This window comes from Oncorhynchus tshawytscha, linkage group LG04 (assembly GCF_018296145.1).
Source record: "Oncorhynchus tshawytscha isolate Ot180627B linkage group LG04, Otsh_v2.0, whole genome shotgun sequence".
Lineage (NCBI taxonomy): Eukaryota > Metazoa > Chordata > Actinopteri > Salmoniformes > Salmonidae > Oncorhynchus > Oncorhynchus tshawytscha.
The window spans coordinates 48,535,272-48,562,367 of record NC_056432.1 but is presented as its reverse complement, the minus strand read 5'-3'; the positions used below and the strand labels follow the sequence as shown (position 1 = coordinate 48,562,367).

General features: G+C 42.2%; 1 protein-coding gene across 2 annotated transcripts in view; it reads left to right on the top strand.

The window, feature by feature from the left end:
• Positions 1–24,933, top strand: part of osmr (oncostatin M receptor) — a 36,578-nt gene extending 11,645 nt beyond the window's left edge. For both annotated transcript variants that reach the window (XM_024418418.2, XM_024418417.2), the window contains exons 5-17: positions 8,552–8,681; positions 8,841–8,989; positions 9,195–9,373; positions 9,547–9,694; positions 9,785–9,867; positions 10,013–10,226; positions 21,773–21,958; positions 22,140–22,241; positions 22,375–22,542; positions 22,640–22,792; positions 23,549–23,630; positions 23,779–23,863; positions 24,094–24,933. In XM_024418418.2, coding sequence (XP_024274186.1) covers positions 8,552–8,681; positions 8,841–8,989; positions 9,195–9,373; positions 9,547–9,694; positions 9,785–9,867; positions 10,013–10,226; positions 21,773–21,958; positions 22,140–22,241; positions 22,375–22,542; positions 22,640–22,792; positions 23,549–23,630; positions 23,779–23,863; positions 24,094–24,618 — 2,204 coding nt within the window. In that variant the 3' untranslated portion in view covers positions 24,619–24,933. The remainder of the gene's footprint in view (positions 1–8,551; positions 8,682–8,840; positions 8,990–9,194; positions 9,374–9,546; positions 9,695–9,784; positions 9,868–10,012; positions 10,227–21,772; positions 21,959–22,139; positions 22,242–22,374; positions 22,543–22,639; positions 22,793–23,548; positions 23,631–23,778; positions 23,864–24,093) is intronic.
• The last annotated feature ends 2,163 nt before the right edge of the window (positions 24,934–27,096 follow it).

Here is a 27,096-nt window from a genome sequence, read left to right as displayed (position 1 = left end):
GGATACCAGGTCCAGGTCGATTAGAAAGGCCTGCTCGCAGAAGTGTTTTGGGGAGCATTTGACAGTGATGAGGGGTGGTCGTGTGACCACGGAATAATAGCGGATGTAGACAATGAGGCAGTAATTGCTGAGATCCTGGTTGAAAACAGCAGAGGTGTATTTGGAGGGCAAGTTGGTCAGGATGATATCTATGAAGGTGCCCATGTTTATGAATTTAGGGTTGTACCTGGTGGGTTCCTTGAGAATTTGTGTGAGATTGAGGGCATCTATCATAGATTATAGGACTGATGGGGTGTTAGCCACTCGGTAGCAGCTAGCTAGCTGCGATGGTCCGATGCACATGTCCAGAGATTTTAGCCATGTTGGGGGTAGAGTCCGGGAGGCAACTGCTGAGTAGCCGGGTGATCACAGAGCAGGCTGGGTGGTGGGCCTGGCTCAGGGCTAGCTTCGGGGCTGGGTCACTCGGTGGCAGCTAGCTAGCTGTGATGATCAGGAGTAATGGGCCAGGGTTTACGGCAGGAATTCGGCGTTGTATTGGAGACAAACTGTCCGAGGCTGGCAGGTATTATCCAGGCTAAAAAAACGTCTGGTGCCAGTGCAGAAGGTAAAGGACGCTAGCAATGGCTAACAATGAGTAAATAGCTAGTAGCTAATTAGCTGGTTAGCCTCTGATGGCTAGCTTCTGATTGAGGTTCTGGCTATAAGGTCTTTAAAAAATAGCGGATCCGTGTCACATTGAGTGAGGCAGGTTACCGGAAGGTATATTTAATTTAAAAATGGAAAAGAGATTGAAAAATAAATGGAAATATATACAAAAAAGACAAAAAAATAAGAAAAGTAAATGAGAGGACAACAAACCACGTCTGCACTGCTACCCTAAATATTTCAAAAACTAAAAGCATTGTATTTGGGACAAATCATTCACTAAACCCTAAACCTCAACTAAATCTTGTAATGAATAATGTGGAAATTAAGCAAATTGAGGTGACTAAACTGCTTGGAGTAACCCTGGATTGTCAACTGTCATGGTCACACAAAAAAAATTATACAACAAATCAAATCAAATTTTATTTGTCACATACACATGGTTAGCAGATGTTAATGCGAGTGTAGCGAAATGCTTGTGCTTCTAGTTCTGACAATGCAGTAATAACCAACAAGTAATCTAGCTAACAATTCCAAAACTACTGTCTTATACACAGTGTAAGGGGATAAAGAATATGTACATAAAGATATATGAATGAGTGATGGTACAGAGCAGCATAGGCAAGATACAGTAGATGGTATCGAGTACAGTATATACATATGAGATGAGTATGTAAACAAAGTGGCATAGTTAAAGTGGCTAGTGATACATGTATTACATAAGGATGCAGTCGATGATATAGAGTACAGTATATACGTATGCATATGAGATTAATAATGTAGGGTATGTAACATTATATAAGGTAGCATTGTTTAAAGTGGCTAGTGATATATTTTACATCATTAAAGTGGCTGGAGTTGAGTCAGTGTCAGTGTCAGTGTCAGTGTGTTTGCAGCAGCCACTCAATGTTAGTGGTGGCTGTTTAACAGTCTGATGGCCTTGAGATAGAAGCTGTTTTTCAGTCTCTCGGTCCCAGCTTTGATGCACCTGTACTGACCTCGCCTTCTGGATGATAGCGGGGTGAACAGGCAGTGGCTCGGGTGGTTGTTGTCCTTGATGATCTTGTTGGTTGTTGTCCTTTATGGCCTTCCTGTAACATCGGGTGGTGTAGGTGTCCTGGAGGGCAGGTAGTTTGCCCCGGTGATGCGTTGTGCAGACCTCACTACCCTCTGTAGAGCCTTACGGTTGTGGGCGGAGCAGTTGCCGTACCAGGCGGTGATACAGCCCGCCAGGATGCTCTCGATTGTGCATCTGTAGAAGTTTGTGAGTGCTTTTGGTGACAAGCCAAATTTCTTCAGCCTCCTGAGGTTGAAGAGGCGCTGCTGCGCCTTCTTCACGATGCTGTCTGTGTGAGTGGACCAATTCAGTTTGTCTGTGATGTGTATGCCGAGGAACTTAAAACTTGCTACCCTCTCCACTACTGTTCCATCGATGTGGATAGGGGGTGTTCCCTCTGCTGTTTCCTGAAGTCCACAATCATCTCCTTAGTTTTGTTGACGTTGAGTGTGAGGTTATTTTCCTGACACCACACTCCGAGGGCCCTCACCTCCTCCCTGTAGGCCGTCTCGTCGTTGTTGGTAATCAAGCCTACCACTGTTGTGTCGTCCGCAAACTTGATGATTGAGTTGGAGGCGTGTGTGGCCACGCAGTCGTGGGTGAACAGGGAGTACAGGAGAGGTCTCAGAACGCACCCTTGTGGGGCCCCAGTGTTGAGGATCAGCGGGGTGGAGATGTTGTTGCCTACCCTCACCACCTGGGGGCAGCCCGTCAGGAAGTCCAGTACCCAGTTGCACAGGGCGGGGTCGAGACCCAGGGTCTCGAGCTTGATGACGAGCTTGGAGGGTACTATGGTGTTGAATGCCGAGCTGTAGTCGATGAACAGCATTCATACATAGGTATTCCTCTTGTCCAGATGGGTTAGGGCAGTGTGCAGTGTGGTTGAGATTGCATCGTCTGTGGAACTATTTGGGCGGTAAGCAAATTGGAGTGGGTCTAGGGTGTCAGGTAGGGTGGAGGTGATATGGGCCTTGACTAGTCTCTCAAAGCACTTCATGATGACGGAAGTGAGGGCTACGGGGCGGTAGTCGTTTAGCTCAGTTACCTTAGCTTTCTTGGGATCAGGAACAATGGTGGCCCACTTGAAGCATGTGGGAACAGCAGACTGGTATAGGGATTGATTGAATATGTCCGTAAACACACCGGCCAGCTGGTCTGCGCATGCTCTGAGGGCGCGGCTGGGGATGCCGTCTGGGCCTGCAGCCTTGCGAGGGTTAACACCTCGGCTGCAGTGAAGGAGAGTCAGCATGTTTCCGTTGCAGGCCGTGTCAGTGGCACTGTATTGTCCTCAAAGCGGGCAAAAAAGTTATTTAGTCTGCCTGGGAGCAAGACATCCTGGTCCGTGACTGGGCTGGTTTTCTTCTTGTAGTCCGTGATTGACTGTAGACCCTGCCACATGCCTCTTGTGTCTGAGCCGTTGAATTGAGATTCTACTTTGTCTCTGTACTGACGCTTAGCTTGTTTGATAGCCTTGCGGAGGGAATAGCTGCACTGTTTGTATTCGGTCATGTTACCAGTCACCTTGCCCTGATGAAAAGCAGTGGTTCGCGCTTTCAGTTTCACGCGAATGCTGCCATGAATCCACGGTTTCTGGTTAGGGAATGTTTTAATCGTTGCTATGGGAATGACATCTTCAACGCACGTTCTAATGAACTCGCACACCGAATCAGCGTATTCGTCAATGTTGTTATCTGACGCAATACGAAACATATCCCAGTCCACGTGATGGAAGCAGTCTTGGAGTGTGGAGTCAGCTTGGTCGGACCAGCGTTGGACAGACCTCAGCATGGGAGCTTCTTTTTTTAGTTTCTGTCTGTAGGCAGGGATCAACAAAATAGAGTCGTGGTCAGCTTTTCCGAAAGGGGGGCGGGGCAGGGCCTTATATGCGTCGCAGAAGTTAGAGTAACAATGATCCAAGGTTTTTCCACCCCTGGTTGCGCAATCAATATGCTGATAAAATTTAGGGAGTCTTGTTTTCAGATTAGCCTTGTTAAAATCCCCAGCTACAATGAATGCAGCCTCCGGATAAATGGATTCCAGTTTGCAAAGAGTCAAATAAAGTTTGTTCAGAGCCATCGATGTGTCTGCTTGGGGGGGGGGGATATATACGGCTGTGATTATAATCGAAGAGAATTCTCTTGGTAGATAATGTGGTCGACATTTGATTGTGAGGAATTCTAAATCGGGTGAACAGAAGGATTTGAGTTCCTGTATGTTTCTTTCATCACACCATGTCTCATTAGCCATAAGGCATACGCCCCCGCCCCTCTTCTTACCAGAAAGATGTTTGTTTCTGTCGGCGCGATGCGTGGAGAAACCCGCTGGCTGCACCGCCTCCGATAGCGTCTCTCCAGTGAACCATGTTTCCGTGAAGCAAAGAACGTTACAGTCTCTGATGTCCCTCTGGAATGCTACCCTTGCTCGGATTTCATCAACCTTGTTGTCAAGAGACTGAACATTGGCGAGAAGAATGCTAGGGAGTGGTGCACGATGTGCCCGTCTCCGGAGTCTGACCAGAAGACCGCCTCGTTTCCCTCTTTTTCGGAGTAATTTTTTTGGGTCGCCGCATGGGATCCATTCCGTTGTCCTGTTTGAAAGGCAGAACACAGGATCCGCGTCGCGAAAATCATATTCTTGGTCGTACTGATGGTGAGTTGACGCTGATCTTATATTCAGTAGTTCTTCTCGACTGTATGTAATGAAACCTAAGATGACCTGGGGTACTAATGTAAGAAATAACACGTAAAAAAAAAAACTGCATAGTTTCCTAGGAACGCGAAGCGAGGCGGCCATCTCTGTCGGCGCCGAACACCAGTAGCTAAGATGGTGAGATGTCCATAATAAATCCCTGCTCTGCCTTAACAGCACTATCAACAAGGCAGGTCCTACACGCCCTAGTTTTGTCACACCTGGACCACTGTTCAGTCCTGTGATCAGGTGCCACAAAGAGGGAGTTAGGAAAATTGCAATTGGCTCAGAACCAGGCAACACGACTGGCCCTTGGATGCACACAGAGAGTTAACAAGTCAATCTCTCCAGGGTCAAAGTGGAGGAGATATTGACTTCATCACTACTTGTATTTGTGGGAGGCATTGACATGTTGAATGCGCCGAGCTGTCTGTTTGAACTACTGGCACACAGCTCAGACACCCATGCATATCCCACAAATCATGCCACCAGAGGTCTCTTCACAGTCCTCAAGTCCAGAACATACTATGGGAGATGCACTGTACTACATAGTCAGAACTCTATTCCACATCAAGTAACTCATGCAAGCAATAAAATTTCATTTAAAATACAGATCAAAACACACCTTATTGAACAGAGGGGTCTGTGAAGCAACATAAACATAGGCACAGACACATGCATACAACCACACAATAACATGCAGTATGCACTATACACACACGGACACATGAATTTAGTGTTGTAGATATGTGGTAGTAGAGTAGAGGCCTGAGGGCCCACACTTAATGTGTTGTGAAATCTGTTGTGAATGTATTGTACTGTTTTAGCTTGACCCCAAAAAGAGTAGCTCCTAATTTGCCAGCAGCTAATGGGGATCCATAATAAATACAAATACAAAGAGTACTGTTAGCTAGCTAGTGAACATTAGCTTGCTGGCTCGCAAGCTAACGTTACAAGTATAATTTGTGTAGTAATATTATTTGATTCTCAGAAATGTATTTGCATTGCTTATGAGGGCACAAGGCGAGACCCAGATGCAGACATGGGAGGCAGGTGGTCTGAGTCTTTGATATTTATTAATCAATCCAAAAGGGGTAGGCAAGAGAATGGTCGTTGACAGGCAAAAGGTCAAAACCCGTTCAGAGTCCAGGAGGTACAGAGTGGCAGGCAAGCTCGAGGTCAGGGCAGGCAGAATGGTCAGGCAGGCGGGCACGGAGTCCAGAAAACAGGCAAGGGTCAAAACCGGGAGGACTAGCAAAAAGAGAATAGAAGCAGGAGTACGGGAAAACGCGCTGGTTGACTTGAAAGACATACAAGATGAACTGGCACAGAGAGATAGGAAACACAGGGATAAATACACCAGGGAAAATAAGCGACGCCTGGAGGGGGTGGAGACGATCACAAGGACGGGTGAAAGAGTTCAGAGTATGACATTGCTTGTTATATCCTAATGTTAGCTAGCTTGCTAAAACTGAACCTCATTGGTTAGCTTTAGCTACATCCAAAATCTTTCTCCAGCATTTCATGCATGGTGGCTAGCTATGACAATCCGTTTGTACTGTAGCTATGGGTTGGGATTTTGGTTCATTATGGCTGGGGGGCAGTATTGAGTAGCTTGGATGAATAAGTTGCCCAAAGTAAACGGCCTGCTCCTCAGTCTCAGTTGCTAATATATGCATATTATTATTAGTATTGGATAGAAAACACTCTAACGTTTCTAAAACTGTTTGAATGATGTCTGTGAGTATAACATAACTCATATGGCAGGCAAAATCCTGAGGAGAAATCAAAACAGGAAGTGAGAAATCTGAGCTTGGTATGTATTCACCACAGTTCCCATTGAAATCCCCTTGAGATATTAATGATGTTGCACTTCCTAGGGCTTCCACTGGATGTCAACCGTCTATAGAAATTTGAATGAGACTTCTACTGTGTTGTGGGACTGAATGAGAGCAGAATCTATCAGGTGACTGGCAGTCAGACATTTTCTGATCACGCGCATTCCTCATGGTATCCACTTGCGTTCCATTGCTCATCAAGACACAAAGGAATACTCCAGTTGGAAGTTTATTGAAGCTATATGTTAAAAACATCCTAATGATTGATTCTGTACTTACTTTGAAATGTTTCTTCGACCTGTAATATAACTTTTTGAAGTTTTTGTCCGACGTAACGCTGACCAGAATGAGCGTTTGGATATGTATACCAAACGCGCTAACAAAAGGAGGTATTTGGACATAAATAACGGACATTATCGAACAAAACAAACATTTATTGTGGACCTGGGATTCCTGGAGTGATTTCTGATGAAGAGCATCAAAGGTAAGGGAATATTTATCATGTAATTTCTTGTTTATGTTGACGCCAACATGGCGGCTATTGTAACTCTTTTTCTGAGCGCCGTCTCAGATTATTGCATGGTTTGCTTATTCCGTAAAGTTTGCATTAAGGATAGGTATATCTATAATTCCATGTGTATAACAGTATTTCTGTTGAATGATGTGACTATACAAAATCACTGGATGTTTTTGGAACTAGTGAATGTAACGCGCCAATGTAAACTCATATTTTGATAAATATGAACTTTATCAAACAAAACATACATGTATTGTGTAACATGAAGTCCTATGAGTGTCATCTGATGATCATCAAAGGTTAGTGATTAATTTTATCTCTATTTGTGCTTTTTGTGACTGCCATCTTTGGCTGGAAAAAAATGTCTGTGTTTATTGTCGTTTGGTGGTGACCTAACATAATCGTTTGTGGTGCTTTTGCTGTAAACCATATTTGAATCAGACACTGTGGTTGGATTAACAACAAGATAACCTTTAAAATGGTATAACATACATGTATGTTTGAGGAATTTTAATGATGAGACTTTTGATGTTTTGAATTTGGTGCCCTGCACTTTCACTGGCTGTTGTCATATCGATCCCGTTAACGGGATTTCAGCCCTAAGAAGTGTTAAGAGAGCTAGCTAGCTACATGTCTAAACAAAAGACATCCCATCAAGTTAGCCAGTTGTGTCTGGGGGTGATTACGGCCATCTATTGTATTCATGGACATGTGTACATGTCTAAACAATAGTGACCTATCCATTTAGCTAGATGTGGCTGGGGGTGGTTATAGCATTTCTTTCACATGACCAATCAATGTCTAGGTAAGCATCATCTAATAATTATAAAACATTTATATCATATTTTTATCTGGACACTTTCAAAATCAGATTAGGATATAGGCCAAGGACTAGATAAAGTATATTTTTACCTTAAAGCACTTTTAGTCTTGAAAGCTTTGCTTGTTTACTAAACTACCTTAGTCACTCTGTTTAGCCTGACATGAATCCTTAAAGAGATGGGTGGGGCTAAGTCTTAAGAGGGTGTTAACAATGCTGAATAGGTGTAAACAAAGAGGAGGTTTCCGGTAGACGTATCAAAACATTCAAGGGGGGCTATTTTTTTAATTAAAGGATTTACTACAAACTAACAGGGTGGAAAGTGAAATCAAAGACACACAGAAAATCTTAAATATAATAATAATAATAAATACAATAATCATGAAAAAAGGATAATAAGAGAGATTTTGAGTAGGATTATTAAAAATTAAGAAAGATTTTGAATATTATATTTTGAATGGCTTATTTCTCATAATTTAGAAGTTGATGAATAGAGGGGACGTGGCAAAAACGCCTTCGTCCACTAAAAACAAAATGCATCCAATTCTATTTGAGATCCATAGCTTTTTGTTTTATGCTGAACGACACCTAACTTTATATTTAAAGGCCTTTGGAATCCACATTTACACGAAATAAGAGGTGATATTTCCTGGGGACAGAAAAGGCACTGGATTGTAGGAATGACCTAGTCAAGTAAATACGTTTTATGACTGTGTTAAGTCAGTTGCTCCATTCTAATTCCACATACGCCAATGCAGGCGGTCTTTCCAAACAGCTCTTACACTAAAAGGGCATTATTATAATTTGCACAATTTCACAGTATTATTCTAACTTCATAGTTTGGATACATATATACATACACAGGAAATCACGTTTTTGACTGCACTGGGCCTTTAAGACAACTTAATTAAGCAAGAACAAACATTTTCTTCAAAAAATGTACCTTTTCTAGTTCACCTCACCACTATTTTATGTTTGTGATCTAGTTTCTCCCCAGAGGCCGGAGAACCTGAGCTGCGGGACTGAGGACCTGAGAACTGTTATCTGCACCTGGAACCCTGGTAGACCTGCTAACCTGTATGAACCCTACAAACGCACACACACCCTTCACATAAAGTGAGTCCACACACACACACGCACACACAAATTTGTATAGCTCCACCCACCAGCTTCCTCTGGTGTTCTCTCTCTCAACAGATTATTAGCACGTGGAGGCATAATGATCATACCGTGTCAGACACATCTCTTACCTCTCTCTCCACTGTGTTTGTGCAGGAACACTGTTGAGGATCCTATCAAGTGTGGTGAGTGGTCCTGCAGGTTCCAGGCTGTCCCAGGCTTAGAGTGGTATCATGTCTCAGTGGTAGTCAAAAACCAGCTAGGAGAGGAGAAACAAAGCTACAGCTTCAACATCACTGACAGAGGTGAGGACAGGAAATACTGAGATAAATGTCATACAGCTCTTATATTACAACACTGTTTATGGCTAACATTCGATGAGTAATATTGGTGTGCACCCACAACATTGGAAAAAAGTCTCCATTTGCTCCTATACCACCTTTAGTGTCACAATGTTTTGATCATCAGTGGTATCTAGATCTATTGTATTTGCATGCTGTGTGTGTGAAGTGTTCCCAGTCCCAGAGGGAGTGAAAGTGAGTCCAGGGGTGACTGAAGCCAACGTGTCCTGGGTTGTGAGGGGGAACCTGTCTGGGGTGGAGCTCTTCTGCCAGGTCACAGCAGACCCAGTAGAGCCTAGGAGACCGACACACCTGGCTGAAGCAGCAGACCTACAGAGCACATCCATGGTGAGAAAAACAATCATTGACAGGTGACAAAATGTAATTATCAATATAGCTCACACTAGCTCATCAGCTCCACTGTTTTCCATTGCAAAATGTTTTGCTGCAGTTTGCATTAATGAATGTTCCACATGGGTCTGATATAAACCCAGTGACATTCTGTCTTGTGGCTGTGTTAGCATCAGGTGTGCAATGGAGGCTCGGACGAACGTTGTGATGTCAGCCTGGAGCAGCTCTCGCCCAACACCCGTTATGCCACCAGGGTGCGCTGTGCTGTGAGAGGGAACCTAGAGGGAGAGTGGACACAACCCACGTACTTCACTACCTGTGAGTCCTATCATAGTGGAGTGGTGAAGTTATTTATTTTTGAAGGTTTATTGATGGGTTGATGAACCCACTTCCTGCTTCTTTGTGCAGACCCCCTGGTGAGGCTGGATGTGTGGAGGAGGGTCAGATTGCTGTCCCATGGTCAGCGCAACGTCACTCTGCTCTGGACCCCGGTGAGGCCTTACTGCTGGATGAGATGAAGGAGAGGAGACAAGGAGAGAAAGACAGTTCAGATTATTGGTTTATTGAGTGTTGAACGCGGTCTTACATTGTGCTGATCAAATCTCAGCACATGAACATCTCTCTCTTTCTCCTCAGCAATTAAGTGGCTCGGCATCTAGTGTTAAAATCCAGGGCTACAAGGTACGCTGGAGGCAGGAGGGGTGCCAGTGGATCCTGTGGAAGGACAGAGAGCAGACACAGACTGAGATCTCCATTGGCCCAGGTCAATGTGACATGATCATCCAGGCTGTTATTCAGCCTGGCTCCTCCCCCCCAGGCCACATCACCATACCTCCGGTGGAGAGAATAGGTCAGTTATCAACACCTGTGGCAATAGAGGGCTCGCAGTTGCGTCACAAATCAACTAGCAAACACACCAGGCGCCATGTTGGATGACCAGAGTCAATATGATGGAAGTCCTCCAATCGTCTACAGAATGGCTGCGTTTTGCTACCACCGGAAATTTCTGGAAGATTGCCTTTTATTTAATCTCTCTAAGGACCCCCAGAAAACAGAGGCAGTGGGAGAACCTATTCAAGTAAGTAAATATATATATATATATATATATATATATATATATATATATATATATATATATATATATTTAAACTATGTATTATAAGATAGCTACAGGAACTTAATGTGTAGGCTAACCCAAATGAGCTGTTAGCTTTACATGCGGCATAGCTAGCTAAGTGAATTAAATATCACCATCTAACAATGAGCTTATCATTGTAACTTAAAAACACAAGCGGGAAATGCATTTGTAGCTTGGTAGCTAGCTAGCTAACAGCCACTGGATAGGGTGAAAGGATTAGCTAGCAGTTACAGCTGTCAAAGAAGGGAGAGTAGGCTACTCTGGATAGGGGGGGTACCTTTGTGGGAGGATGTTACGAAAAAATTATCCACTTCCAGTCCCTAGTGAGAAACTATAAGGACGAGAGATATAGAAACATTCAGTACTTGTATCATTTGAGTATAATGCAGTCTGTTTCTTTATGATGTTTTCTGTCCTCAGATACAAAGCACTGATACAAAGTTTTCTGTCCTCAGATACAAAGCACCTCAGATACAAAGCACTCTTCACCCTGTTTGCAGGTGAAGAGGTCCCAATGAATGTCCCAAGAGAATAAAGGGACATCCTTGTATACCAAGTGTTACATGTGTACCTATGTTAGCAAATTGTGTAAATGAAAATACAGTTCTAAAGTCTGGAGCAGGCCAACCCTGCTGGGTGTGCAAGCTTGGGTTCCAGCTCCGCACTAACACACCTGATTCAGTTTATCAAACCTAAAAGGGTTGATTATCAAGTGTGCTATTTCTGGGCTGAAATAGAAGTATGCTCATCAAGTAGATCAGGGAGAGAGGTTGGCCACATCTGGTATTGACTTTCTTTGGTAACACTTTACATGACACCCAGCGTCATAACACGTTATGACACAGTCATAGCCATGTCATAATATGTCATAACAGCTGACATAACTTGTCATAACCTGTCAAAATATGGTCATAACACTCTCATTTGACAAATAGTACCAGTCATGATGACAGCTTTGCACACTCTTGGCATTCTTTCAACCAGCTTCATGAGGAATGATTTTCCAACGGTCTTGAAGGAGTTCCCACATATGCTGAGCACTTATTGGCTGCTTTTCCTTCACTATGCGGTCAAACTCATCCCAAACCATCTCAATTGGGTTGAGGTCGGGTGATTGTGGAGGCCAGGTCATCTGACGTAGCACTCGATCACTCTACTTATTGGTCAAATAGCCCTTACACAGCCTGGAGGTATGTTTTGGGTTATTGTCCTGTGCAAATCAAATAATAGTCCCACTAAACTCAAACCAGATGAGATGGCGTATTGCTGCAGAATGCTGTGGTAGCCATGCTGGTTAAGTGTACCTTGAGTTCTAAATAAATCACAGACAGTGTCACCAGCAAAGCACCCCCACACCATCACACCACCTCCTCCTTGCTTCATGGTAGGAACCACACATGCGGAGATAATCCGTTCACCTACTCTGCATCTGACAAAGACACGGAGGATGGATCTAAAAATCTCAAATTTGGACTCATGTGACCAAAGGACAGATTTCCACCTGTCTAATGTCCATTGCTCGTGTTTCTTGAGTCAAGCAAGTCTCTTCTTCTTATTGGTGTCCTTTAGTAGTGGTTTCTTTGCTGCAATTCGACCATGAAGGCCTCCTCTGAACAGTTGATGCTGCGATGTGTCTGTTACTTGAACTCTGTGAAGCATTTATTTGGGTTGCAATCTGAGGTGCATTCAACTCTAATGAATTTATCCTATGCAGCAGAGGTAACTCTGGGTCTTCCTTTCCTTTGGCGGTCCTCATGAGAGACAGTTTCATCATAGCACTTGGTAGTTTTTGCGACTGTACTTGAAGAAACTTTCAAAGTTCTTGAAATGTTCCGTATTGACTGACCTTCATGTCTTAAAGTAATGATGGACTGTCATTTCTCTTTGCTTATTTGAGCTGTTCTTGCCATAATATGTACTCGGTCTTTTACCAAATAGGGCTATTTTCTGTATACCACCCCTACCATGTCACAACACAACTGATTGACTCAAACGCATTAAGAAGGAAATAAATTCCACAAATTAACTTTAAACAATGCACACCTGTTAGTTGAAATGCATTCCAGGTTACTACCTCATGAAGCTGGTTGAGAGTGGCAAGAGTGTCAAAGCTGTCATCAAGGCAAATGGTGGCTACTTTGAAGAATCTCAAATATAAAATATGTTTTGATTTGTTCAAAACTTTTTTGGTTAATACATGATTCCATATGTGTTATTATTCTACAATGTAGAAAATAGTAAAAAATAAAGAAAAACCCTTGAATGAGTAGGTGTGTCCAAACTTTTGACTGGTACTGTATATTGTTGTTTTGTGGCTGGTTATGACACCTACATAAGAGTGTCAGAACCTACCAATGTAGTAATTCTATGGCTGGTTATGACACCTCCATACGTGTCAAAACCTACCACACAAGGCAAAACATTCCATTACACCATAGCCTACTTGTCAACAGTATGTTTATGTCATATAACATTTTCTGAAATTATCATTGTAATTGCGCATACAATGATGTCAGACATGCACCTACCCTAATGCTCTGTTGCTGATGACTGGGATGAATGTAGGAGCAGATTTCAGGAAACCCTCTTTTTTGACTGATACCATCATAAGGACATGTACGGGAGGCCTATCTCGCTTATATAATTATGATGGTCATAATGCTTCTTCATCAGAGTGCAACGAATGTTTGTTGTTGAATGTATCAAGGCACAAGGCGAGACCCAAATGCAGACACAGGAGGGAGATGGTTGGAGTCTTACAATGTTTATTAATTCAAAGGGGTAGGCAAGAGAATGGTCGTGGACAGGCAAAAAGGTCAAAACCAGATCAGAGTCCAGGAGGAATAGAGTGGCGGATAGGCAGGAGAACGGGAAAAACGCTGGTTGACTTGGAAACTTACAAGATGAATTGGCACAGAGGGAAAGGAAACAGAGATAAATACACTGGGGAAAACAAGCGACACTTGGAGGGGGTGGAGACCATAAGGAGGACAGGTCCAAATGATCAGGGTGTGAGAGTACCCCCCGCTAAAAGGGACGCCACCTGGTGTCTTACCTGGGCGCATACTTGGTTGACCGGGGTGTCGGCGGTGGAAGTCGGTGATGAGGGCTGGATCCAGGATGTCTCTAGCAGGCAGAATGGTCAGGCAGGCGGGTACAAAGTCCGGAAACAGGCAAGAGTCTAAACCGGGAGTACTAGAAATAGGAGAATGGAAAAAGCAGGAGAATGGGAAAAACACAGGTTGACTTGGAAACATACAAGACGAACTGGTACAGAGAGACAGGAAACACAGGGATAAATACACTGGGGAACACAAGTGACACCTGCGGGGGTGGAGACAATAATCAGGACAGGTGAAACTGATCTGGGTGTGACAGAACGCTGTTGAATGCCGAAAACTGAACTAAAGACCTCGGTTAAAAAGCTGACAGTGTTTTTATACGTTTGGCTCTTAGGCTAAGTTGCTGTGAGTGCTGCTGTCTGTCCCGGGATCCTGTCAGATTCTGCATAGGGGGAGAGACACAAATACCCAGCTAACCTAGTTGGCTCGGCGGTCTCAAATGGAAGCCGCTATTGAATGTTTCCAGCACTGCAGGAGCTGTGTTTACTTTGCTTTGTTCCAGGACAATGTGGACCCATGCTGACTTTCAATGTAGCAACTGCTTGCTTGCGGAGGATTACAGGAGTGAAGCAGCTACTCTTAGCAAGCAAGTAGCAAACCTACACAAGCTACTGGGGAACCCACGGCCGCCTACTTTTTCATTTTCTTCCACCGCAGTAGCAGGACTCCGCTCTGGTCTGGTGGCAGTTTGGCTGCCGTTTCAGCTCTCCACAGCCGACTGGCCGGCACTCGACAGGGTTTCATACCTGAAGAGATCTCCCCTTTCCTGGAGAATGGAGCTGTTCTCGACCCAACCAACCAATAATGGAGGTACGTCACTCGCTGTGGAAATCAAAGAAAGCGTGGTAGCAATAAATGGTTATAACATCTACCGAAAAGACAGAAATTCCGACGGGGGCGGTGTTGCGGTCTATATTCAGAACCATCTTCCCGTAAAGCTTAGAGACAAACTAATGTTAAATACTGTTGAAGCAATATGGCTACAGGTTCATCTTCCTCACTTAAAGCCCAATCTTGTGGGAAGCTGCTATAGACCACCAAGTGCCAACAGTCAGTATCTGGATAATATGTGTGAAATGCTTGATTATGTATGTGATATCAACAGAGAAGTATATTTTCTGGATGATTTAAATATTTACTGGCTATCATCAAGCTGCCCACTCAAGAAAAAACTTCAAAGTGCCTGCAACCTGGTTCAGGTTGACAGTCAACCTACCAGGGTAGTTAGAAACATCACAGGAATTAAATCAACATGTATTGATCACATCTATACTAATGCTGCAGAAATGTGCTTTAAAGCAGTATCCAAATCCATAGGATGTAGTGATCACAATATAGTAGCCATATCTAGGAAAACCGAAGTTCCAAAGGCTGGGTCTAATATAGGTTATACAATAAGTTTTGTAGTGATTTACATGTTGATGGTGTAAAGAATAGTTGCTGGTGTGTGGCGTATAATGAGGAGCAACCAGTAGCTGCACTTGACACATTTATGAAATTGCTTATTCCAGCTACTAATAAGCAAGCACCCATTTAAGAAAATGACTGTAAAAACTGTTAAATACCCTTGGATTGATGAGGAATTGAAAAAGTGTATGGTTGAGAGGAATGAGGCAAAAGATATGGAAAGTAAATCTGGCAGCCCAACTGATTGGCAAACGCACAGCAAATTAAGAAATCATGTGTCTAAACTAAATAAAAAATAATAATAAACTATACTATGAAACAAAGATTAATTATATAAAGAATTATAGTAAAAAGCTTTGGGGCACCTTAAATGACATTTTGGGGAAAAAAGACTCATTGAATCACATGGTTCATTCATCACAAAGCCCACTGATATTGCCAACTACTTTAATTACTTTTTCATTGGCAAGATAACTTCTCTAGGGTAGGGGGCAGCATTCAGAATTTTGGATGAAAATCATGCCCAAATTAAACGGCCTGCTACTCGGGCCCAGAAGATTTGGATAGAAAACACTCTAAAGTTTCCAAAAGTGTTAAAATACTGTCTGTGAGTATAACAGAACTGATTTGGCAGGCGAAAACCTGAGAAAAATCCATTCAGGAAGTAGTTTTTATTTATTGATTTTGTAGTTTTCTATTCAATGCCATTACAGTATCCATTGACTAAGGACTCAATTTGCAGTTCCTATGCCTTCCACTAGATGTCAACAGTCTTTAGAAATTGTTTCAGGCTTGTATTCGTATAAATGAGGGAGTAAGACCAGTCTGAATGAGTGGACCCTGCCTGACGTGTCACAGAGCTTTTTCATGCTCAATCACGAAGGAGTGCATTTCTTGTTTACCTTTTATATTGACGATGTTATTGTCCGGTTGAAATATTATAGATCATTTAGGCTAAAAACAACCTGAGGATTGAATATAAACATTGTTTGACATGTTTCTATGAACTTTACAGATACAATTTGGATTTTTTGTCTGCCTGTTTTGACTGCGTTTGAGCCTGTGGATTACTGAAGAAAACGCGCAAACAAGGTTTTTGGATATAAAGAGACTTTATTGAACAAAAGGAACATTTATTGAGTAAATTAATGTCTTCTGAGTGCAACCATATGAAGATCATCAAAGGTAAGGGATTAATTTGATCTCTTTCTGAGTTTTGTAACGCTTCTGCTTGGCTGGTTACTGTTTGTAATAATTTGTCAACTGGGTTGTGATCTCAAATAATCGTAAGGTATATTTTCGCCGTAAAGCATTTTTAAAATCTGACACCGTGGTTGGATCACAAGAAGTTAATCTTTAAACCTATGCAAAATATGTTTTGTTTTCTGAATTTTTATAATGAGTATTTCTGTATTTGAATCTGGCACTCTGCAATCTCACTGGATGTTGGCCAGATGGGATGCTAGCATCCCACATACCCCAGAGAGGATAAGGAAACTTAGGGATGACATGCCAGCAACAAACGCTGACACTACACATCCAAGTAAATCTGACAAAATTTTGGAAGACAAGAATTGTACTTTTGAATTCTGTGTGGAAGAAGTGGAAAAAAGTATTGTTGTCTATCAACAGTGACAAGCCACCGGAGTCCAACAATCTGGATTGAAAATGACTAAGGATAATAGCAGACGATATTGCCACTCCTATTTGCCACATCTTCAATTTAAGCCTACTAGAAAGTGTATACCCTCAGGCCTGGAAGAAAACTAAAGTCATTCGGCTTCCCAAGAATTGTAAAGCCCCCTTTACTGGCTCAAATAGCCGACCAATCAGCCTGTTACCAACCCTTAGTAAACTTCTGGAACAAATTGTGTTTGCCCAGATACAATGCTATCTCATAGTAAACAAATTGACAACAGACTTTCAGCATGCTTATTGGGAAGGACACTCAACAAGCACAGCACCTACACAAATGACTGACGATTGGCTGAGAGAAATTGATGCTAAAATTATTGTGTTGGCTGTCTAGTTAGACTTCAGTGCAGCTTTTGGCATTATTGATCATGGAAAAACGTATGTGTTATGGCTTTACACCCTCTGCTATAATGTGGCTAAAGAGTTGTATAATAGATCACAGAGGGTGTTCTTTAACAGAAGCCTCTCAAACATAATCCAGGTAGAATCAGGAATTTCCCAGGGTAGCTGTTTAGGCCCCTTGCTTTTTTCCATTTTTACTAATGACATTCCACTGGCTTTGCATAAAGCTAAAATGTCTATGTATGCGGAGACTCAACACAATACGTGTCAGCTACTACAGCAACTGAAATGACTGCAACACCTAACAAAGAGCTGCAGTTATTTTCAGAGTGGGTGCAAGGAATAAGTTAGCCCTAAATATTTCTAAAACTAAAAGCATTGTATTTGGGACAAAACATTCACTAAACCCTAAAACTCAAATAAATCTTGTAATAAATAATGTGGAAATTGAGCAAGTTGAGATCAAATCGAATCAAATTGTATTAGTCACATGCGCTGAATACTGTGAAATGCTTACTTACCAAATACGGATAAGAATAAGAGATTAAATTAAGAAGTAATTAAAGAGCATCCGTAAAAAATAACAATATATACAGTGCCGGTACAGAGTCAACGTGCGGGGTCACCGGTTAGTTGAGGTAGTATATACAGTATATGTAGGTAGAGTTAATTAAAGTGACTATGCATAGATGACAACAGAGAGTGGCAGTGGTGTGGAGAGGGGGGGTCTTATGGCTTAGGGTAGAAGCTGTTTAGAAGCCTCTTGGACCTAGACTCGGCGCTCCGGTACCGCTTGCCATGCGGTATCAGAGAGAACAGTCTATGACTAGGGTGGCTGGAGTCTTTGACAATTTTTAGGGCCTTCCTCTGACACCGCCTGGTATAGAGATCCTGGATGGCAGGAAGCTTGGCCCCAGTGATGTACTGGGCCGTTCGCACTACCCTCTGTAGTGCCTTGCGGTCGGAGGCCAAGCGGATGCCATTACAGGCAGTGATGCAACCAGATGCTCTCGATTGTGCAGCTGTAGGTCCCTTTGAGGATCTGAGGACCCATGCCAAATCTTTTCAGTCTCCTGAGGGGGAATAGGTTTTTTCGTTCCCTCTTCACGACTGTCATGGTGTTCTCGGACCATGTTAGTTTGTTGTTGATGTGAACACCAAGGAACTTCAAGCTCTCAACCTTTTCCACTGCAGCCCCGTCGATGAGAATGTGGGCGTGCTAGGTTCACTTGACACAAGAGGTCTCTTCACAGTCCCCAAGTCCAGAACAGGCTATGGGAGGTGCACAGTACTACATAGTCATGACTACATGTAACTCTATTACATATCAAGTAACTGATGCAAGCAGTAAAATTTGATTTAAAAACAGATTAAAAAAAACACTTTATGGAACAGCGGGGACTGTGAAGCAACCCAAACATAGGCACAGACAGACACATTTATACACACACACGATTACATACGCGCTATACACACATACACATGGATTTAGTACTGTAGATATGTGGTAGTGGTTTAGTAGCGGCCTGAATTACACAGTGTGTTGTGTATGGGTGTCAAGTAAACTGTTACCCTTTTTTTTGTTCACCTGAAATAATGCTTTAGTAATAATAGCCTTCTTGTTACTAACATGTCTAACCTTTACATATGAGTTATCTTACTGTACATTTTGACATTTATATGAGTGTTGATTCTTTGAAGGGAACTTTTTTAAATTGCTGCCTTAAAACTATTATTCAAGATAAACTAGTGTCAATGTTGATTAATCACAGATCACCATCCTGCAATAAAGAGGGGGTGGAATCTTGTTAATTTCTCTGTTTCTGTGTTGCATTCTCAAATGAACATTACAACCCTTTTTGTTCAGTTGTAAGCTCTCTAGTTTGAGTGTCAAACATTTTTTTCAGGATACCAGCCATGTGAACTCATTTTACAGCTGATAATGGGATGTAATGCCAATGCAACCATAGGTCTACAGCAGTGGTTCCCAACTCCAGTCCTCCAGTACCCCAAACAGCACCCTACAGCAGTGGTTCCCAACAGCACACATGTTGGTTGTAGACCTGGGCAAACATACCTGATTCAACTCATTGAGGGCCTGATGATTGGTCGACAAGTTGAATCAGGTGTGCTTGTCCAGGGCTACAATACAAATGTGTACTGTCGGGGGTACTCGAGGACCAGAGTTGGGAACCACTGGCCTACAATATGATGGCATTAGCCTTATGGACATTTGCAATGCACCCCTTGACATTGTGCATCTGAAGCAGAGAATAGCTGAACTTATACACTGTATCTCAACAATATATAAACAATGTGTATCTTCTCAATATAAAAATGATACCAGTAGACAATGTATGAGGCTAATCATTATACTAGATGTTGTACATGCCTTGTGCTGGCATAGAAAAGCCAACCCTTGCAATCTAGGTAGTGAAATGTATGGAAGCAGGAGATAATGGGATTCTAATCTTAAAACACACACACAACTTTTACCACTTAGTAAAGCCAGATACTTTTCTCCCAGAAGGTCTGAGTGGCACATGGAGGTTCTACTGTGATAATGAAGATGCTTTGCATAAGACGACCACAACAATTACATTGTCTATGCTACATGTGTTTAAAATATAAAGAAAGAAAATAGTTGGGCTATAAGAAATCATTTTTATTCAATGGGGCAAAGCAGAGATGACAAAATACTTTTAATTTCACCCATACAACAATATAGCCTATTATTAAAGTACAGTATGTTTACAATATCATGAACAATAGTTTTTACATGTTGTTCCAAATTAAATGTTATATATTCATGTGGTTTAAGGGGCACTTCTATTGTGATGACAAGTTGAAGTTGCTCTACTCAAATGGCACAACAGAATCATTCAGATTGACCAAAGCACAGCCAATGACACCGTCTCCTTCCATATTTAGAAAAGGGCGAAGTAGAAGTAAAAACTGATGCTGCTGCAGCATTGCTCATCTTCACCGTGGGAATCCAGTCGACATGGGTGTCTTGATAGAGGTCAGCTGGTGAACCTACCATAAAGAAATGAAAAGCACACCAGCTGTTAGAATATCACTTTTTCAGTTCAACTATACCATCAGGGTTTCTTGATTATTTTGGTTGTGTTTAATTCATTCAGGTGTTTTGGTGTCATATAAAGATTCAATCTATTGTTGGGCTGGAACAACCAATAAGCAACACAGCAGGTTGTCTTATCCCATTGAGGCATTTGTCCCATGCTGTGATGTCCATACATTTAACCTCCTCAGTTGAATAAAGTTCAAATCATCATTGGTTCAGTGCAACTGAATTTTTTTGGGACAATAATGTCCTCCTCCAGGGTAGATGGACGTCATATTGTACAATTTGTGTATCCCCTTTTCGTAGGCCTAGATTACATGGTTGCATTAAATGACAAGGTTGTTTAAATTGATCTGTTGTCAGTGTCAAATCAAATCACATTTTATTTGTCACATGCGCCGAATACAACAGGTATACCTTACAGTGAAATGCTTACATACTAGCCCTTAAGCAACCATGCAGTTGTAAGAAAAATACGTGTTAAGTAAAAATATATATATTAAAGAGCAGCAGTAAAATAACAGTAGTGAGGCTATATACAGGGGGTACCGGTCAAGAGTCAATCAATGTGTGGGTGCACCGGTTAATCGAGGTAATTGAGGTAATATGTACATGTAGGTAGAGTTAAAGTGACTATGCATAGCTAATAAACAGAGTAGCAGCAGCGTAAAGGGGGGTGGGGCAATGCAAATAGTCTGGGTTGTCAACAGAGTAAGCCTAGGCCTCTACCCTGTGATTTCCCGTATTAAAAATATTCTGCTAGTTGTTTCCATTCATATAAAGTATAGTAAAATTGCATGTTTATCAAACGCCACATTTTTCTTGTGCAAAAGAAAGAAACGACTCTGATATAGCCTATAGGCCTGCACCACCAAGCTTCAATTATGACTATCCAATCTACTCTATCAAATTAGGAATAGTATGCTTACATTAGTATGCAAGTGCAATGATAGATGCATGCAATGCTTTATTAAAGGTGAATTTTTTGGGTGAAAAAGTTGCTTCCCCAAAACTTGAAACTCATGCACTGCCTATGTTTGAGACACATGCTAATAGCTAGACTACAAGCTTTCTAGCTAGCTAATTTTGGCTAACTTGGTCTTGTTTTTAACACCTGGTTAGCATAGCAGCTAACAATTAAACTTGAAATCAGACTTACCAGTGATGAAACAATTGGAGCAGACCCAGTAATGACAGCTGTCTGGGTTCAGGTCTTGACATGCAAAACAGTTTCTTTGCTTTTCTGACAGTTCTTGAGTCTTATCTCCTCGGTGTACATTTTGTTTATGCACTGTTATCATGCAATTTGGGGTAGCTACTCAGCTGTTGATGTCGTAAGAATTCATGCGGTGGTCTTCCAACATGGCCGCCAGGAGGCACCATACGTCAACTGCAAGCCCTCTATACCTGCCTGCTTTGTGCCAACACCTGTTCCAAAATGGCTGTACCAACATATTTTCCAATTCTTGTGCTGATACCTGTGCTGATAACTGAACCAACATTCTTGTCTTATTGCTGTTACAGTTGTACACAGGTTGCTCTTCTTTGGGCCTACAGCAGTTCTGTGTGTGAGACTGTCTCTAGCTCTCTTATTGTCTTTTGTCCAGAGTATCTTTGGAATGCCACGCGTGTGAGTGGGAGTGCCAGCGGAGGCTTCCACCTCATCTGGAAAGAGCAGGAAGGTGTCACTTGCGGGTACACTGTGGAGTGGTGCACAGTAGGAAGCGGAGTTTCCTGCACTCTGCAATGGAGGAGGGTGCCAGTGGGAAACACATCAGTGTCCCTACCAGCAGGTATCACACAACAGGTTTACACACACCACCATTACCCTTTTAGGTAACATCGTACGTGAAGTCGCTGTGTAGTAATACTGTGATTACAGTAGTAACAAAGAAAAGGGAAACTGTCCAAAATCAATTTCAACTTAAAACCTACTGGCACTACCTTTTTAGTTACAATATATATATTTTGCAGGGGATTTTAAAGCGGGTCATAGGTACACCTTTGATATATATGGCTGCACTGACGAAGGAGACAAACTACTGGGGATCCTCACTGGCTACTCCCAGGAACTCAGTGAGTGGGTTACGTTGTGATTATGTATTGTGACAAGTAAGACATGGGTTGTGAAAGTGGTAGGGGATGTCTCTCTCTCTCATGTTCAACCCCTTCCCCTCTCTCTCTCTTCCTCCTTTCTCTCAACCTATAGAGCCTGTCCAGTCTCCCAGTCTGGTTGAGCCCATTCGAACAACTTCCTCTTCTGTGACACTGGAGTGGCATTACCATGAGGATGACCACTCTCACCCAGGGTTCATCACTGGTTACTTGGTAACCGTGCACAAGACAGGGTCTCAGAGGTCACCAGGTCATGTGCAAAGTGGGTATCATCAATGTCAACATGGGTAACAAGCAATTCAATTTAAAAGAAGTCATGAAAGGATTTGTTCCTCTGACACAGTGTTTCCTGTATCTAGGTCCTTTTACCAAGACAGTGGCAGACCCCCACAATAAGTCTCTAACCATAGTAGGACTGCAGGAGCACCAGAAGTACACCTTCCATCTGAGTGCACTCACTAATGTTGGACCAGGCCCGCATACTACTGTAATTGTCAAGACCCAGACAATCCGTAAGTCAAACTCCGGCTGGAGCACTCTAGGGGCAGGGGCAGACTGGGTCATATTGAAATGTATTAATTAAAACCTCTTAAACGTTAAGTCCCTTATATTGGGGACTTTGAGTGGTTCTGGACTGATTTCAGACCAACTTTTCTGTGTACAGAACGTTCTGTGAATGGCACACCACACCGTGAAAGCTCTGGTTGTCCCGCTTCACATGCCGCTCTGTCATAAGTTATATGAAATGGTGCCAATTTTGCACTGTCACTAAGTATGATCATATTTATTTGACAATTAAAAGAGAAGTGGAAATATTATAGTAAGTTATTTATAATTTTATTGTTACTATATTTAGAAAGCATTTCAATCATTTCATGCCCTATACCCCCACTTTTGTTGAAGAGGAAAAAATTCATATGGTGTACTTTGTGTCCTCAAAAGTGAATACACCTCCACAATGAATATATATTTTTTACCAGAAAGGAGAGATTTTGATCTTTCTGGCAGTACAATAATTACTAGGTATTGTTTATGGCTCTCTCTAGATTAATAATAACTTTTGGGTATGTCTATTTAGGTGGAATTCTATATTTTGACATAAAATTTTACCTGTAAAATATAGCCTAATGTCCCGTAGGCACACAATTATGTGGTGTGTTGCTCACTCTTTTTAAATCTGAAAGCACATTTATATTTTAGATCATGACATTCTGAGCCCAGTAGTAATGACCCGGTGTTACAGTATGTGCTGCTGTGTCCTGTGACAGCCTCTATTCTCCTGGCTAAGATCTTAACTCCTCTCCTGCTGCTGTTGGGGCTCGCCATCCTCCTGTGTCTATTCTGGAAAATGTGAGATGCTTTAAACACTATCCATTCAACATTATCACGTACAATTTATTTTTCAAGATTTACATTGGTCCTCCATACCACTATGTCATCCTTAACAGTCAAAGTGTAATGTGAACCCTGTCTAACCTCCTCTGTGGCTATCCTCCAGGCTGAGGAGTTGTATAGTGGAGCTGTTTGGGTACCCGGCTGGGATGAACATCAAACCAATTGAACTGGACCGCCAAATACATGAGGTACTGTGCAGTTCTGTACAGGCTTTCATATGTCTCATGTGTCTGAAGTTGATGAGTACTGCCTCTTTGTCTGTGGTGTTTTCTCTCATTTGGATTTACCTTAAACAGATAGCAATAAACGGATGTACAATATGTTATAGTCACAATTATTGTTTTGCAATCTGATAGAATGACTGTGCAACTTCTCGCCTGATTCCATTCATCCTCTATTCTGTCCATCACATCTACAGACCAGTGAGAGGCTGCGGTGTCTCAAGGTGGGGGACTGTGTCTGCAGTGACATAGAGATCCTGAGCGTCAGGCCAACCATGTCAGAGAGGATGCCTCTCATTCACCCCAAACTCCCCCGCCTTTCTTCCTCTTCCACCACCATTCCCTCCTCTTCATTCTGCCCTGTGCACCCTTCCTCCTACTCTTCATCCATGTCTTCCTCCTTGCCCTCCCTCTCTCCTTCCTGCCCATCCTTTTCTACTCAACACCTGCACCAAAAAGGGTACTGTCCACAGTCACCCACAGAAGTCTGGAATTGCTCAGTCCAGACAAGCCTCACCAACAGAAGTTATTTCCCCTCTGTGGGGGCGGAGCAATCCGTTGAGCTGAAACCAATCAGAGTCACAGACAGCAGTGACTTCTCCAGCTCACCAATCAAGCTCTCCAATCTCATCACCAGCGAGCCTTCTGAGGGGACGCAGTTACGACCAGGGGCATTATTGGAGAATATTGATGGATACATCACCACTGACTCATTTAGTTAAGTCAATGACTGTATATATGAATGGACAAAGCCATTGATTACATGACACCATTCATTCCTATGTGAAGACTTAATAGCGCACTGAAGCCAAATTTAGTCAGTCATGTAGACATAACATGCTCAGTTTGAGCTACTCCTGGAAGTGACTTTGCTGGTTAGCTTAGTGCTGCCCCTCTCATTGAATAACTCAACTTGAAGCCCGACCGGTGTTGGCTGCCACTAGCAACTAAATTATACTTCTAAATCAAATTGTATTTGTCACATGCATCGAATACAACAGGTGTAGACTTTACCTTGAAATGCTTACTTACGAGCCCTTAACCAACAATTCAGTTAAAAAGTGAGAAAAAAATGTAACTAAAAAAGAAAAAAATGGAAATAGTAACACAATAAAAGAACAGTAACGAGGATATACAGGGAGTACCGGTACCGAGTCAATGTGCAGGGGTATGAGGTAATTGCGATCAGTGGTGTAAAGTAGTACTTAAGTAGTTTTTGGGGGTATCTGTACCTTACTTCACTATTTATATTTTTGGCAACTTTTACTTTTACTTCACTACATTCCAATAGAAACAAATGTACTTTTTACTCCATGCATTTTCCCTAACACCCAAAAGTACGTGTCACATTTTGACAGGAAAATGGTCCAATTCACACACTTATCAAGAGAACATTCCTGGTCATCCCTAATGCCTCTGATCTGGCGGACTCACTAAACACAAATGTTTTGTTTGTAAATTATGTATGAGTGTTGGAGTGTGCCCCTGGCTATCTGTCAAAAAAATTTTTGTGCAGTCTGTTTTGCTGAATATAAGGAACTTGAAATTATTTATACTTTTATTTTTTTTATATATTTTTGTGATTACTTCTACTTTTGATGCTAAAGTATATTTAAAACCAAATACTTTTAGACTTTTACTAAAGTAGTATTTTACTGGGTGACTTTCACTTTTACTTTAGTAATTTTCTAGTAAGGTATCTTTACTTATACTCAAGTATGACATTTGAGTACTTTCTCCACCACTGATTGAGATATGTAAATGTAGGTAAGGGTAAAAGTGTCTAGGCAATCAGGATAGATAATAAACAGCATAGCAGCAGCGTATATGAAGAGAATGAAAGTGTGTCTAAGTGTGTGTCTGTGTGGCATCAATATGTATGTGTGTGTGAGCGTGTGTGTCTTGGAGTGTCAGTGTAGTAGGTGTGAGTGTGTACAGAGCCAATGTAAGAATGTCAGTGCTAAGTAAAGGGGGGGGGGGTATAATGCAAATAGTCTGGGTTTTCCATTTGAATAACAGTCTTAGAATCAGATCAGGAGCCTGGGCCAATTGTGCACCGCCCTATGGGACTCCCGATAACGGCCGGTTGTGATACAGGCCGGGATCGACCCGGGTCTGTAGAGACGGCTCTAGCACCTCTGCGCCATTCGGGAGGCCCCGGGACAGAAGATTTTTATGCGCTTCAGCACTCTGTGGTCCCGTTCTGTTAGCTTGTGTGGCCTACCACTTCGTGGCGGAGCCGTTGTTGCTCCTAGTTGTTTCCACTTCAATATAAATAGCACTTACAGTTGACCAGGGTAGCTCTAGCGGGGCAGAAATGTGATAAACTGACTTGACAAACTGACTGACAATGTTTCTCTATAGAGATTGCATTTCTGTTTGCTCGATTTTATATACCTGTCAGCAACGGGTGTAGCTGAAATGGCCGAATCCACAAATTTGAAGGCGTGTCCACATACTCTTGTATATATAGTGTGCATCTGGTGTGTTAGAAGCAATTATTGGTACCATGATTGTCTTCTAAGTATTATTTTGTTTACACAAAGACAGACCACGAAGATTGCCATTTTCCATTCACTATAATGTGGGTCCTGTTTTCTGCAAACAATGCCTAAAGTACCCCGTTATTCAGTGGGAGGGGACAGTCGTTCTCCCCTGAGTTAAGTAGTCAGTCTGATTCTGAAAGGTCAAGGGTCAAGATCTGTTGGTGGGATGTTTTGCTGGGAAGATGACAAGATGATGTATGTACAACGTGTAGGGTTCAAATAACACTTGAAATCATTTGAGCTGCTCTGACAAAAGTGGGTTGCACCAAAGTTTTTACTGTGGTTTTATGCTTATGGTGATGTCCTGATTTGTACTAGTGCCATGCACCCCAGAGTACTTCCATTATTTGAAACTGGACTGTGTGTTGTGTTTAGGGCAATGAATAATGTGCATAATGCATTCTATTTATGTTGTGTGACTATATCTCATGTAAATAGACTCATTCACTTTCTCAGTTAAAGTATGTTAAATCCATTAGTCATGTTAAATCCATGCCAACATCACTACCACACCATCAGCTCCATGCTCTTAAGCAAATATTATTGTCTGTAGAAATGTATCCGTTAGCATTTTGAGGACATCCAGATCTACACAGCTTACTCCTCTCTCCACATTGTCAATCTGCAGCGCAGACTTTTGAAAAGGCTGTGGTT